At 59.1% G+C, this 12,991-nt stretch overlaps 1 protein-coding gene across 1 annotated transcript in view; it reads left to right on the plus strand.

The window, feature by feature from the left end:
- The window catches only part of SNPH (syntaphilin), a 33,915-nt gene that overhangs the window by 17,411 nt on the left and 3,513 nt on the right, over positions 1–12,991 (plus strand). Inside the window, 4 exon segments of the mRNA XM_034640644.1 lie at positions 3,242–3,336; positions 6,869–7,515; positions 8,222–8,329; positions 12,058–12,207. Coding sequence (XP_034496535.1) covers positions 7,334–7,515; positions 8,222–8,329; positions 12,058–12,207 — 440 coding nt within the window. The 5' untranslated portion in view covers positions 3,242–3,336; positions 6,869–7,333.

The raw sequence follows: 12,991 nt of genomic DNA on the forward strand, positions 1-12,991 counted from the left end.
ACTCCCACCAAATGCTCGGTGGCTGAGACTCAGGGCCACCAAGAGGGCCCAGGTGAGGTGACCGGGGTAGCTGAGGGTCCCTCGGTGGAGGAGGGCTCACTCGGCACCTGGGACAAGGGGCAGGATGCCGCTGTTGCTGGAGAGCTGAGAACGGTGGTCTTCATAGAGGGGGCTTCTCCTTTGCCCTCAGCCTGGATTCTGGGGGGTGCAGGGAGAGACGCTGGTCAAGGGAAGAGGCACACGAGAAATTTCTTTTTCAGTGCTGGTCCTTGCTCTGCTTACCTCCTGTTCTGGTGCTGTGCTACCCCGTAGAAGCACCCTATCACCCCCACTCCTCCACCACGAGCTTAGAGTCTCCTGGAGAAGCCGAGTTCTCCTCTCTTGTGCAGCATAACAATGTGTGTCCCAGTTCCATTGTATTACGAGACCTTCTGATGCGGCAGAAATGCGGGCTCCCACGACCTGGAAGTCCAAGGTGTGACCTTGAGCAGTCTTGCCCCCCGTGTGGCTTCAGGTTTCCTGCATGTCAGACAAAACAGTGTCTACCCGGCCTCCCTGCACAGGGGACAGGCAAGGATCAGATGGGCTGGTGGAGATACAAAGCTTCGAAAGGGGCAGCCCCCATCTCCTGTCTCTTCCGGGCTGACCCAGAGTCAGGAGCCCCAGGGAAGCATCCTGGGGCCCAGCTGCCTGGAGTCGGGCAGAGGGCGGAGGGGCTGCTTCTCATTTCCACCCCATGGCACCTGGCGGAGCCGTCCTAGGTGATTCCCTTCCCCTTTTTGGACCAGGCCTGCCCTTGTACAACTGTTCATTTAAAATATATATCATGGGGCGCCTGGGTAGCACAGTCGTTAAGTGTCTGCCTTCGGCTCAGGGTGTAATCCCGGCGTTCCGGGATCGAGTCCCATTTCGGGCTCCTCCGCTGGGAACCTGCTTCTTTCTCTCCCACTCCCCCTGCTGTGTTCCCTCTCTCACTGGCTGTCTCTCTGTCACATAAATAAATAAAATCTTTAGAAAAAAAATTTAAAAAAATATATATCATGTAGATTTTAAAATTACCTTACGTAGATTTGTTTTTTATTGTGATAAAAATTCACACACCATAAAATCTATCCATTTAAAATGTACAGTTCAGACAATGGAATATTACTGAGCCACCAAAAAAATGAAATCTTGCCATTTGCAACTATGTGGATGCAACTAGAGGGTATTATGCTAAATGAAATAAAGCAATCAGAGAAGGACAGTGATCATATGATCTCACTCATATGTAGAATTTAAGAAACAAAACAGAGGATCATAGGGAAAAGGAGGGGAAAGTAAAACTAGATGATATCAGAGAAGGAGACAAGAGACTCTTGACCATAGGGAACAAACTGAGGGTTGCTGGAGGGGTGGGGGGCGGGGGGGCTAGGATAACTGGGTGACGGGCATTAAGGAGCCCACGTGATGTAACAAGCACTGGGTGTTTTATGCAACTGATGAATCACTAAACTCAACCTCTGAAACTAATAATACGCTATATGTTAATTAACTAAATTTAAATTAATTAAAAAAGGGACGCCTCCAAAAAAAAATGTACAATTCAGGGGAGTTTAGTATATTCACAGAGCTGTGATCCATCACCACTATCTAATTCCAGAACATTTTCGTCTTCCCCAAAGAGAGTCCCGCTAGCCGTCATGCCCTCTGCCTCCCCTCCCACCCCTTGGCAACCACTGATCTGTTTTGGGTCTCCACAGATTTGCGTGTGATGGACATGTCATATAAATGGAATCAGACAGTGTGTGGCCTTTTGTGTCTGGCTTCTTTCATTTGGCATATTTCACGGGTCACCCATGTTGTGGCAGGTGTCCGTCCTTCGTGCGTTTTTATGACAGATACGCCATTCTCCATACATACCACATCCGGTTCCTCCTTTCACTGGACGCAGGCAGACTCCTGGGTGGGTTTCCTCCTTCCGGCTACTGTGAATAGCGCTGTTATTCCTAAACAAGTTTTTGTGCGAGCTCCTGTCTTCTGTTCTTCGGCGTATCTACCTCCCCGGGAAATTGCTAGGTCATGCAGTAACCCTGCAGTTCATGTTTTGGGGAACCGCCACACTGTTTTCCTGCGGCTGCCCTGCATTCCCACCAGCAGGGAACAAGAACTCCAGCTTCACCCTTCCCACCCCCACATTTGTCATTGTCCCTTTTTTGATAATAGCCATCCTTCTTGATGTGCAGTGGCTCACTGGAAAATACACAGGACGTAGGTTTTAAGCTGCAAAACCTTTGTAGCTAGAGCAGTCTGACTGTAGACCTTCATGCGTGGAACAGGGGAAGAGGGGAAGGAGGCCTGAGCCTGTCCCCTGCAGCCCTAGAGACAAATTCTCCGGGTGGTTTGCAGACTGCGAGGCTCGAGGCTCACCAAGGTCTGGAATCTGGGTCTAATCCTTGGAGGCCACCTGTGGAGTAGCCGTTGTGGCCCTCAGCCCCGTCCCGCTGGCCTCAGGCAGCCCCCATGGCATCTGTCCAGGTCGTGGGTCCGTCTGTCCGGCTGCCGTGCTGGGGTGGCCACGGTGAGAAGGAGCCCAGTGGCTCCAGTCTCTGGGTCCAGTGCCGAGGGCAGCTTGTGCAGGGCACAGGCAGCAAGCCGGGAAAATGCCGCCACTGCCACTTCCCAAGTTCAGGAAGAAAGGTCCTCAGTTTCTCGGAGAGTGTGGACAACCGCAGGGGCCGGAGAGGTTACGAAGCCGGTGGAAGGTTTACTGAGCTCCTCAGCCATGGTGAGCCCAGTGGCACATTAATCCTCTGAGATGCAGAGCACGGCTGCTGGCACGGACCCAGGCCAGCCTTCCACCTCCTGCTTCTCCCGGCTTTGGCATTCGAGGAGCACCAGGCGCTTTGCTGCTTGACAGGAGGAATGTTCTGCCTTCTCGTGTTGCCTTGGCAGAGAGAGGACCCCTCCCAGGTTCTGTTCTGTTGATCGCGAGGTGCTGCTTTCCACAGCTGTCAGAGGCCTGAGTCATGAGACATAGACTGTTCCGTTTCCTTGGGTTTCAGGATAGCTTTCTTCTTTTATCGATGGCCGAGCCTTTGCAAAAAAAAAAAAAAAAAAAAATCGTTTCTAGTACATACAGGGACTTTCACTTAGCTAGAATATTAGATTAATGCGAGTGCCTGGTTTCTCCCCCATGATGTGCTGATGGAGTAAAATGCCACAGTATCTCTTTGAAGAATGCAGCTTTCTCATGTTGCAGAGGGGAAGCTGAAACCCAGGAGCCCTAGTAATGGAAGGAGAAGAATGCATTCACTGGAAGTCCATCATTTCATGAACAGCCCAGAATCAGAGAAGGTTGGATCCGGAAGTGTCCTAGAGACCATCTAATCCAACTCCGGGCCTGCCAGACGTGCCTGCTTGATCTGTTGTGTCACTAACAGTTGTGTGTTGATTGTGTTTATCTTTATGAACTCCCCCAGAGGGAGGTGTTCTCTGAGATTCGACCTAAGGCATGGCATGCTGAGCGGTCACGACCGTGAGTGATGGGAGAAGTCCAGGGGAAAAGACACGGGGCAGAGCCTCGCTGAAGGCACGTGCATGAGGACAGGGCAGGGAGTGGGCTGCACGCTGGACCGACAGTACGTGCAGAGCTGCAAGACTGACTGACGGGGCCTTCCTGGGGGTCGGCAGGCTGCTGAGAGCACGGGGGCAGGGGTATAGAGGAGCAGGCCTTGAACGCCAGAATCAAGAGTTGTGCCCGATTTTTACGTAACTGGGGGCCCCTGATGCATCTGGAGGTTCCATGGCCTCTCCTCTGTTGCTTCCGCTGCCACCCTGACCCAGGCTCTTCTCGTGTCTCACCTGGGGGGTCTCAATAACCTACCTGGTCTCCCTGCCCGTATTCTGCCCAACCACATTCCACAAAGGCCCCCTACCCCAGGGGCTTTTTAAACTGCAAGTCTGATAGTGTCCCTCCCCCTTCCAAGGCCCTTCCTTGGCTTCCTGTTGCCCAAAGGACAAGATCCTAGCTTAGGTGGCTCTGTGTGGCCTGGCGCTGTCTTGCCCTGCAGCCTCACCCCCACTGGGCCTCTGACCTCACCAGGCGCCCTGGTTTCCTCGGCTGCCATGCTGTTGAACTACTCCCTGCCTTTGCCCAGCCTTCTCCTTCCTTCCCACTTCCTTTCTCTGCCTGAAGAACTCCTATTCATCCTTCAAGACCCAGTGTAAATTTCTTTTTGGAGAAGCTTTCTCCTTCCCTCGAGAGGCCACATGATACCTTGAATGTGTTTCTGTTTTGAAGCTCACCTTGTATTGCAATGATCTACTTCCAGGACACTGGCAATTCCCACCTTGAGTATGTGTGGTGTTGTGTCATGGGTACCAGCTGAGCGCTTGGCCCACCTTACCCAGCTACAGTAGCCCACGAGGTGCCTTCTGTCACAGATGAGAAAGCTGAGACGCAGAGATGCAGCACGACTTGCCTGAGGCATGCAGCTGGAGGGCGACAGAGCTGGGATTTGAGCCCAGATCTGTTTGACTCTATTTCTGCATCCTTCTGTCTCCTGTTCCCTGGAGCCCGCTGTATCCCCTGGACCCCCTCTGTAGACCTTCGGGAACCTGCTGGGTGTGTGAGGGATCAAAGGGAGCCTGCGGCAGCGTTGTCATGGTGCCGGCAGGATGGGGAAGTGGAGGGAGGCTAAAGGGAGGGGTTGGCTTTACGCTGGTGTTGAGGTGATAAGAGACTCTCAGCCCAGCACCCCACGGTAAAGGGTTGGTTCCCTTGCACCTTCCCTTCCGAGCAGCAGGCTCTGGCGGCCTGGGCTAAGGGCTGCAGGACTCCAAGGGAGCAGGCAGGTGGCATGGCGGCATGGCGACATATGCCATGGCAACCTGCCTTCTCTCTGGGGCCCAGAGGGGGAGGGAGGATGGGAGAGAGCAGCCCAGACTTCTGAGTAGGATCCTGGAGAGGTGGCTCCCTTGGGGCCTGGGTGGCTTTTGCCCTCCCATGAGGGACCCCGCCTGCAAGGTCCCGTCCCAGAAGGGGAAATGCCACTTCCCCCTCTGTCCCAGAGGAATGGCCAGCTCTGGCCTCCCAGGAGACCATTGGGTCCATCCAGGTACAAACAGTCCCCTTCCCACCCCCTGGGCCAGGGAGGAAGGAAGAGGGAGCGCAAGAGGAGGGAGGTGTGGGGTTGCCAAGTGAGGTGGGAGCAGGGACAGCTGAGACAAAGGCCTCATTGTACTGAGGCCCACTCGGCTCCAAGGCAAACCGGGCATGTTGCCTGCCTCCCCGGACAGAGGCCTGGGACTCCACCTGGAGTCTCCGAGCTCCATAGCAACTCTGGCCCAAGCTGGCTTGGAAGAGTGAGGCCTGTCCTCTGACCTGAGCCCTGCCTCTGCCAGGAAGTCCTCCTGGAGGCACCACCTCCTCAGTGCATTCTCCCAAAAGCAAGAAGGGAAGGGGTGAGGCTGCCAGGGAAGCCGGGCTGCCTGGGACTAGAAGCCCGGGTCTGTCTGGCCCTGCAGCTCAGCCACCTCAGGCCCGAAATGATAACAAATCCCTCCCCCCACCCCGGGTCCCCAAGCCATACCAGGAGGCACGGAGCCTTTGGTGGCCTTCCTGACAAGTGGGGAGCACTGTGGTCCCATGGTTCCTCCTCCAGGGGCTGGCCCTACTGTGCCAGGAGGCCTTGCCTGCATGACCGGGGCACGACGGGTGGGACACCTCCCCGCGCCGGGCAAGCAGCTCCGGTCACAGGCCTGGTGTCGGCAGCTCCTGCACTGGGCACCCGACACCTCCAGGCGGACAATGCCGGCTGTGTGCGGGCCTCCAGGGGAACAGGCTCCATTCTGTGTCACAGCCAGGAAACAGGCCACCTGAGCGGTGTCTTTGTCCCCTCAGGAGGCAGCCCCGCCGCTGGGCAGGACGAGTAGGCTCCCCGGAGGCCCCGACGTGGGAGGGGTGGTGCTCGCCAGGGGACTCCGGAGTTTAAGCCCTAGCGCCTGGGCGTCTGGTGTTGGCCTGGTTCCCCTGTTGGCCCTGCCACACACTGGGGTGTGACTGGGGTGCGTCCCTCCCTCTCGAAGGCTCAGATTCCTCATCTGTAAGGGGACTAATCACAGCACTTCCTCATAGGGTTTTTGGGAGGAGCCAATGGTGCACTGTACGTAATGTGCTTGGCCCGGGGTCTGCGCACAGTGGGGCTCGGTGAACGCTTCTCTGCAGCATGGGGGGAGGTCGGGGCACGGTGTCCTTGGCCACGTCTCCAGGAACTCAGGCTTCTGTCCTCAGTCCCTGCTCTGAGCATGGAAAGAGGGAACAGGGGTCTCTGGAGCTGGCACAGGACTCGTGGCTGCCAAGAGCCCAGGCCCTTCTGTCTCTGGGATGATGCCCAGGGCAGGACTCCTTCCTACAACGGCCAAACACCTAGCCCAACAGGGGGCTTCTCCCTTCCTTAAAACCCCGTAGGGCTGCCCTTGGAGCCGAGCCTCTACCTGCTCGTCAAGAGTGCCAAGGACGGGTCTTTACAGACCTGGTCACTTCCTACTCATTCCAGTCCACCAAGATCCCCCACCCCCAGAGGAGGGCTTCTGTACCCATGTGCCCCCTTCCTCATCTGCTTTGCACCTGTGCTCTGGGGTCCTGCCGCATGCCGGAGCTAGCGTGCATGTGTGCGTGACGGGTGTGGGCATGCTTGTGGGCCACACGCACGTGGGAGGGCGCGGCTGCATGTCCCGCGTCATGGGCAGGCCCCAAGCATGCTCCCTGGGACGTGCGCGGCCTGTCTTGGAATGGCCGGGACATCATACCTTTTCACATTCATGTGTATCCATATGTCTTTCTACACGTGTGCTGGTATGTTGGTCTGTCTTGTCTCCCCTATAGACAGGAAGCCCCAAGCCACACACCGATGGGCGCCCTGGGAAGGTGACGTCGAGACTAGCCCAGCCTAATTTGGGGTTCCTGGTGCTGCTCCAGGAGTCCTCCAGCCTGCAGCCCCCGCCGAGGAGGGAGGATTGTCCAGCGCGGGGTGGGGTCCGAGCCAGGGATCGGGGGGCCTGGCTTGTAGCGTAGAGGACTCAGTGCTGCGCTGGGGGTCAGGAGGCCCTGCCCCGATGCCCGTGTGACCTTGGGCAAGGCCTTCGAGCTCTCTCTCCACATTCGATCATCTGGAGAACACGGGGTTGGAGCTATGATTTCTGGCTGCCCCTGAGGCCCTGACGATCGAGATGTTAAGTCAGGGGCCAGGAGTGTGCTAACTTCATTGGCGGAGGCAGCTGTGGCTAGCGCCTGGCCTAGCAGCCCTTGCTCGGTCCTGGGGTGTCTGTCTGAAGGGTAAGAGGAGGAGCCATGCCAGGCAGCGGCCCCAACGAGAGGATGACGTGGCCTGGTCCTGCCCTCCCCGCGGCACCCCCAATGCGCCCTCTCTCCTCAGCCCCAGGGACAGCACCCATCCCGCCCCTCACCCGGACCCGCAGCCTCATGGCCATGTCCCTGCCGGGCAGTAGACGGGCCTCTGCTGGATCCCGCAGGTGAGTGTCCCTTTGGCCTCGGAGGATGGCAGGAGGGTGGGTCTCTGTCCCCACCCTCACCCCTGCCACCAACATTCAGTGTATCCTTGAGCAAGTCATTTCCCCAGCTTTCCCAGCTTTAGAATGGGCTTGCTAACTAACACTCACATTGTCCGGGAACTGGTGAAGGGCTCGAGGGGCACAGTGGATAGAATGTTTTCGGAAGCATGGACCCACTGGATCCCTACTATCCTCGGGATTGTTGCTGAGCTTCACAGTGACCAGAGGGAACTCATGCCATCCTCTTCTCTGGCTCACTTGGCCCCCCTTTGACCTGCGTGTGCCTCTCCCCCTGTCCCTTCCCCTGCCTGCCCCCTCTGCCCTGCCCCCTGTGTCAGTCCCTGCAGGGCCTTCCTCTGGGCTTGGGGGACCCTGGAAGTTGAGGACCCCTGGCAAGGGCAGATGAGACCCCACCTTTGGGCCTGCCCAGCCTCCATTCCCATCCTGGGGAGCCAGGAAGACCGGCCTCCTCCTGGTTTTCCATCTTGACTTGCGCTGTCTGTTCTGTCACCCCTGTCTGTGCGTCCCCTTCTCCCCTCTGCTTCTCTCCCCGCCCGTGACCCTGCAGCGGGGGCCCTTTGGGCCGCAGCGGCCTGGCGGTGTTCGCCCAGTGTCCGCAGCTGCCCGCCAGCCAGAACGAGCACCTGCCTCTTCTTCCTGCCTCCAGGCGCACCTCTCCCCCAGTGAGCATGCGGGAAGCCTACGGCACCTCATCTCTCAGCAGCAGCAGCAACTCGGGCTCCTGCAAGGGCAGCGACAGCAGCCCCACGCCCAGGTAACCCCCTCCCCTGTGCCTGGCCAGCCTCGCCGGCTATGCACCTGCACCCCGCGCCCTGGGGGGTCAGGTGGGGCCCGGCTGACTCTGGCGCTCACTGGCTGTGTGACCTCCAGCAGCTCATGTCCCCAGAGCCTCAGTTCCTGCCTGAGAGAGGGAAGGGTAACGCCCAGGTGCCACAACCAAAGACAGGGGCTCACATGAACCAGGGGTGATGCTTTCAGAGCCAGGGCCCAGCAGCAGGCAGCTCCCTGAAGTGTTGGGGACCCGTCCCATCTTCCTGCTCCACCATCCTTTGGGTAAAACTTTTGTCCTCGCCCTTACCAGGGTTGCTACACCTCGAGGCATCAGGTCAGCATCGGGGCCAGGAAGGAAGAAGGTAGAAAGGCCACCCTCCCGACATGAAGCTCATGTTCTCTGAGAAGGGACTCCTTGCCCAGGAATTCCATCTACACCTTGGCGGCGGGTGGGGTGATGACACTGGGTGATGGGACTGGCTGCGGCTGCAGGCCAGGTGGTGCAGGGAGCGCCAGCATTGTACCGGTCCCCTGCCACCGCACACAGAATTGGGGGAAAGGCAAGAATGGAGAGGGGCAGGCCACTCGGGCGTCTGCCGTCGGGCTCTCCTCAGGGGCCACCTGTGCGGGGGCAGAGGGCGGGTGGTCGGGAAGCGGCGTGTGTTACAACGTGGCACGTGCTGTGTTGTACACTCAGGAAAGCCGGAATGGAACCCGAAAGGGGAGGCAGGTGAAGGGAAGCTGAGCGTTCTTAAAAACCAGGGAGTGGCAGCCCATCCTGATTCCCCAGCGGAGCCCGGGGAGCACGGGCTGGGCATTCGTACTTCCCGTCCCCGAGCCTCCGTTCCCTTATCTGTCGAGTGGGGCTGACATCACACAGGNGCCCGGGGAGCACGGGCTGGGCATTCGTACTTCCCGTCCCCGAGCCTCCGTTCCCTTATCTGTCGAGTGGGGCTGACATGACACAGGCTTCAGTGAGTCACTTTCTGCAGATGGCCCAAACTGGTAGCTGCCGTCATGACAACTTGGGTCCCATATGAGCAACCCCAGGCCACCAAGGCTGGCCTGTAGCTCCCGACGCCAGAGCCCCTCGTGGGAAGGCTGGTCTTGCCTTTCAAGTGGAGAGGGCTTCATTGGTGGGAAGTGAAGTTCAGATCACGCTAAGGCAGCCGTTCTGTTTCCCCCCTCAACACACATGACGGGTGACGCACGCGTGCAGGACCCACGCCCCAGCCTCCTGGCCGGGACCCCACCCCAAGGCAGGCGGTGTGAGTGGCATGATGTGCTCACAGTTTGGAAACCACACAATGGGCAACTTGAACACTTTCTCATTAGGAGCAGATTTTTGCAGTGCACGTCATGACTGCAGTGCATGGGGACGGTCCCAGCCCTGAGGCTGAGCCCTGTCCCCTGGGAGGGTCTTCTCGCCCACGTGGACAGTGGCGGCTCTGGGCTAGCTGCAGGGCCTCNCAACCCCAGGCCACCAAGGCTGGCCTGTAGCTCCCGACGCCAGAGCCCCTCGTGGGAAGGCTGGTCTTGCCTTTCAAGTGGAGAGGGCTTCATTGGTGGGAAGTGAAGTTCAGATCACGCTAAGGCAGCCGTTCTGTTTCCCCCCTCAACACACATGACGGGTGACGCACGCGTGCAGGACCCACGCCCCAGCCTCCTGGCCGGGACCCCACCCCAAGGCAGGCGGTGTGAGTGGCATGATGTGCTCACAGTTTGGAAACCACACAATGGGCAACTTGAACACTTTCTCATTAGGAGCAGATTTTTGCAGTGCACGTCATGACTGCAGTGCATGGGGACGGTCCCAGCCCTGAGGCTGAGCCCTGTCCCCTGGGAGGGTCTTCTCGCCCACGTGGACAGTGGCGGCTCTGGGCTAGCTGCGGGGCCTTGGCTGTGGCCTCAGTGCACACAGGTGTTCCAAGGTGGGAACAGCAGAGAGCCACGGATTATAGTATATTCTTCTCAGTTATTTATATATATTTTCCGCAAAAATAGAGCTAATGACTAAAATGTATGAGTGTGAATTGTTCTATTAGAAAAAAACCACTCACGAAAGCAAATGGGAAGCGTGAGAACAGCTTCTTCTCTAATTCTCAACTGTACTAGTTCAACGAGTTGGCCCGGGGCCCAGGAAGGAGCCCTCACCGCAGCTCCGCACCCCTCTAGCCAGAGTCCTGGCACGGTGGCCCACAGACAGGGCGTCCCCAGCTCCGACCCACGCCACCCCTCTGCCCCTTGTCACGCGGAAAATAGGCCGGCGTGTGGTATGACCTGAGTTAAACCTAGGGAGCACGAGGTGAGTCAGTAGGAGAGAATCATCCCCTTTTCTCCGCCCTCCAGCCGCACATTCTCGCCAGCGCCTGGCACTTTACGAACCTTCTTCCTCAGTAAACATTAGACAGCTGCCGTGGAACCTTCCCAACGGCCTCCAACACGGCCGCTTCAGCAAACCCGGGCCTGTCTTCTTCAGACCTGTGGATGTCATTGCCCCTCCCTGAACCCGGGGGTCCCCGTCCCCTGAAGGGGCGGCGTTGGACAGGCACGGGGCCTCTGCCAGGCTGCGTGAGAACCTGCCTGGGCTGTTAGGCCAAGGTCCTAGCCGGTTTTCCAGAACAAGTGGCAGGCAGCGAGCTGTGGCCGGAGGCGGCTGGGCTGGAGGATGGTGGGATTGGGTGGGACTGGGTGCTGCTGTCCTTCTCTGGGTGCGAGGCCTGGCCCTCCCTCCTCCTGCACTGGGTGGGAATTCCTCCACCTTGCAGTGCTGAAGCCAGGGTGTGCTCACACGTGCACGCGCGTGCGCACACACACCCGTCTGTGCCACCCCAGGCTGGGCAGCACATGGAGCCAGCTTGCTGCCACCTCAGGGCACAACTGTGAACAAGTGGGTGCCCAGAGCCAGTGGGTGTTCACACGCGTGTGTGTGCATGTGCGCACCCTCAGAGCACGCGTGGGGGGGGTGGAAAACGTCTGCATTTGTGTGACCCCATGTGCGGGCTGCCGTGCTAGTCTGTGTGAGGGCCCCTGCAGCGGCCACGGGCTGGTGGGAAAGCACGTGCACGGCGTGTGCACCCAGAGGTGGGCGTGCAGGCACACGTGGACCAGGGTTGTCGTACTCAGCCGTGCATGCCAAGGACATGCATGTGCGTGGCCGTGCAAGCCCGCGTGTGTGTGAGGACGGTGAGGAGGCACCAGAGTGTTTGGAGACAGCCATGCCCGTGCGCGTCTGCACTCCAGTCCCCCCGCCCCGGGGTCCTGCAGGCCAGGCGGTAAACGCTGTCAGCTCTGGGGCTGTGTCCTCCTACACGGGGGTACCCCCCCACAGGCCCTGCAAGCAGCACACAGGGAAGGCGCACCCTCCCCAGCCTCCGGCCCCCACCTCGTTCTCTGGGTTCGGACACCAGACACCGACGTTCTGGGATCCCCCCGGGACTGAGATGGCAGCAACCGTAGGGTGCCCCCCACAGTGCCTGGCCGTGTGCCTGCTCTGTCGTGTGTCCCAGCCCTAACTAGGGGAGCCCCGGGCCCCCCACTGTGGTCTTCACTCAGAAGAGCTTTACTAAAACCTACCTTCCAGAAGGCCTGGGTGTTCTCAGGCCCACACAAGCCACTGGGGGAGGCCTAGCCTGGAGCCATCTAGTGGCCGTGGGACCAGGATGGTGAGGCATGTCTTCCCCCTCCCTGCTGACACGTGTCCCCTTGCAGGCGCTCCATGAAGTACACACTCTGCAGCGACAACCACGGCGTCAAGCCCCCCACCCCCGAGCAGTACCTGACCCCCCTGCAGCAGAAGGAGGTGTGCATCCGGCACCTGAAGGCCCGGCTGAAGGACACCCAGGACCGGCTACAGGACCGGTGAGCCGCTGGCCAGGGGCAGCCCTGCAGACACACTGCCCTCCCCACACTCGGAGGACCCAGGGCCCCAGGGCACTTTTGCGAGGAGGCTGAGGCCTTCCCGGCACCTTTCCCTTCTGGCAAAGCCCCGTAGGAGCCCCTTTCTAGAACCCCCAGCCATCTCCATCCTCCCCTCAGCTGCTCTCCCGCCGGCCCGCTGGTCCTCCCCAACCCTGTGGCGGTGCTCTCTCCGTTTGAGCCTAGCAACCTCTTTGGGCCACTTATTCCCTGGCTCCTTTCCACCCGGGGAGCAGGAGCACAGGGCATTCTTCCTGGCGTACCTTCCCTGGGGGGGACAACCCCTCGGCCCCCCTTTGCTTCCGCCCAGGGAGTCACCAGGGGGCTCTTGGCCCACCGGTTCAGGCCCAGAGGCCTTTCTGCTCATCTGCTTACAGATGATGGGAGAATCAGGAGCAACCTTTCTCGAGCTCCCCTCCAGCCCAGGGGTCCCCCAGGAGTCCCCACGGTCCCCTCTGTTCTCACTCTCCAGACCAGAGGGCCAATCCTGACCCTCTTGGCTGCGGCCTTTCTGGGCCACCGGCTTTATCTTCACCCTGGAAGTTTCATTGTCGCCTTCTGACTCTCCGTCACCTTCATCTTCTTCTCTGGAAGGTGTGCGTTCAAACACGTAGCTGCCTCGGAGCTGCCCCGGGCACTGGGGGCCAGGGCAGGCCTCCACGACCATGGCTTCTTTCCTTTCAGTATCCCATTCAGCTCCCCTCTCTTCCGTATACCACTCAGCCAT

This window comes from Ailuropoda melanoleuca, chromosome 13 (assembly GCF_002007445.2).
Source record: "Ailuropoda melanoleuca isolate Jingjing chromosome 13, ASM200744v2, whole genome shotgun sequence".
In the NCBI taxonomy this organism is placed as follows: Eukaryota; Metazoa; Chordata; class Mammalia; order Carnivora; family Ursidae; genus Ailuropoda; species Ailuropoda melanoleuca.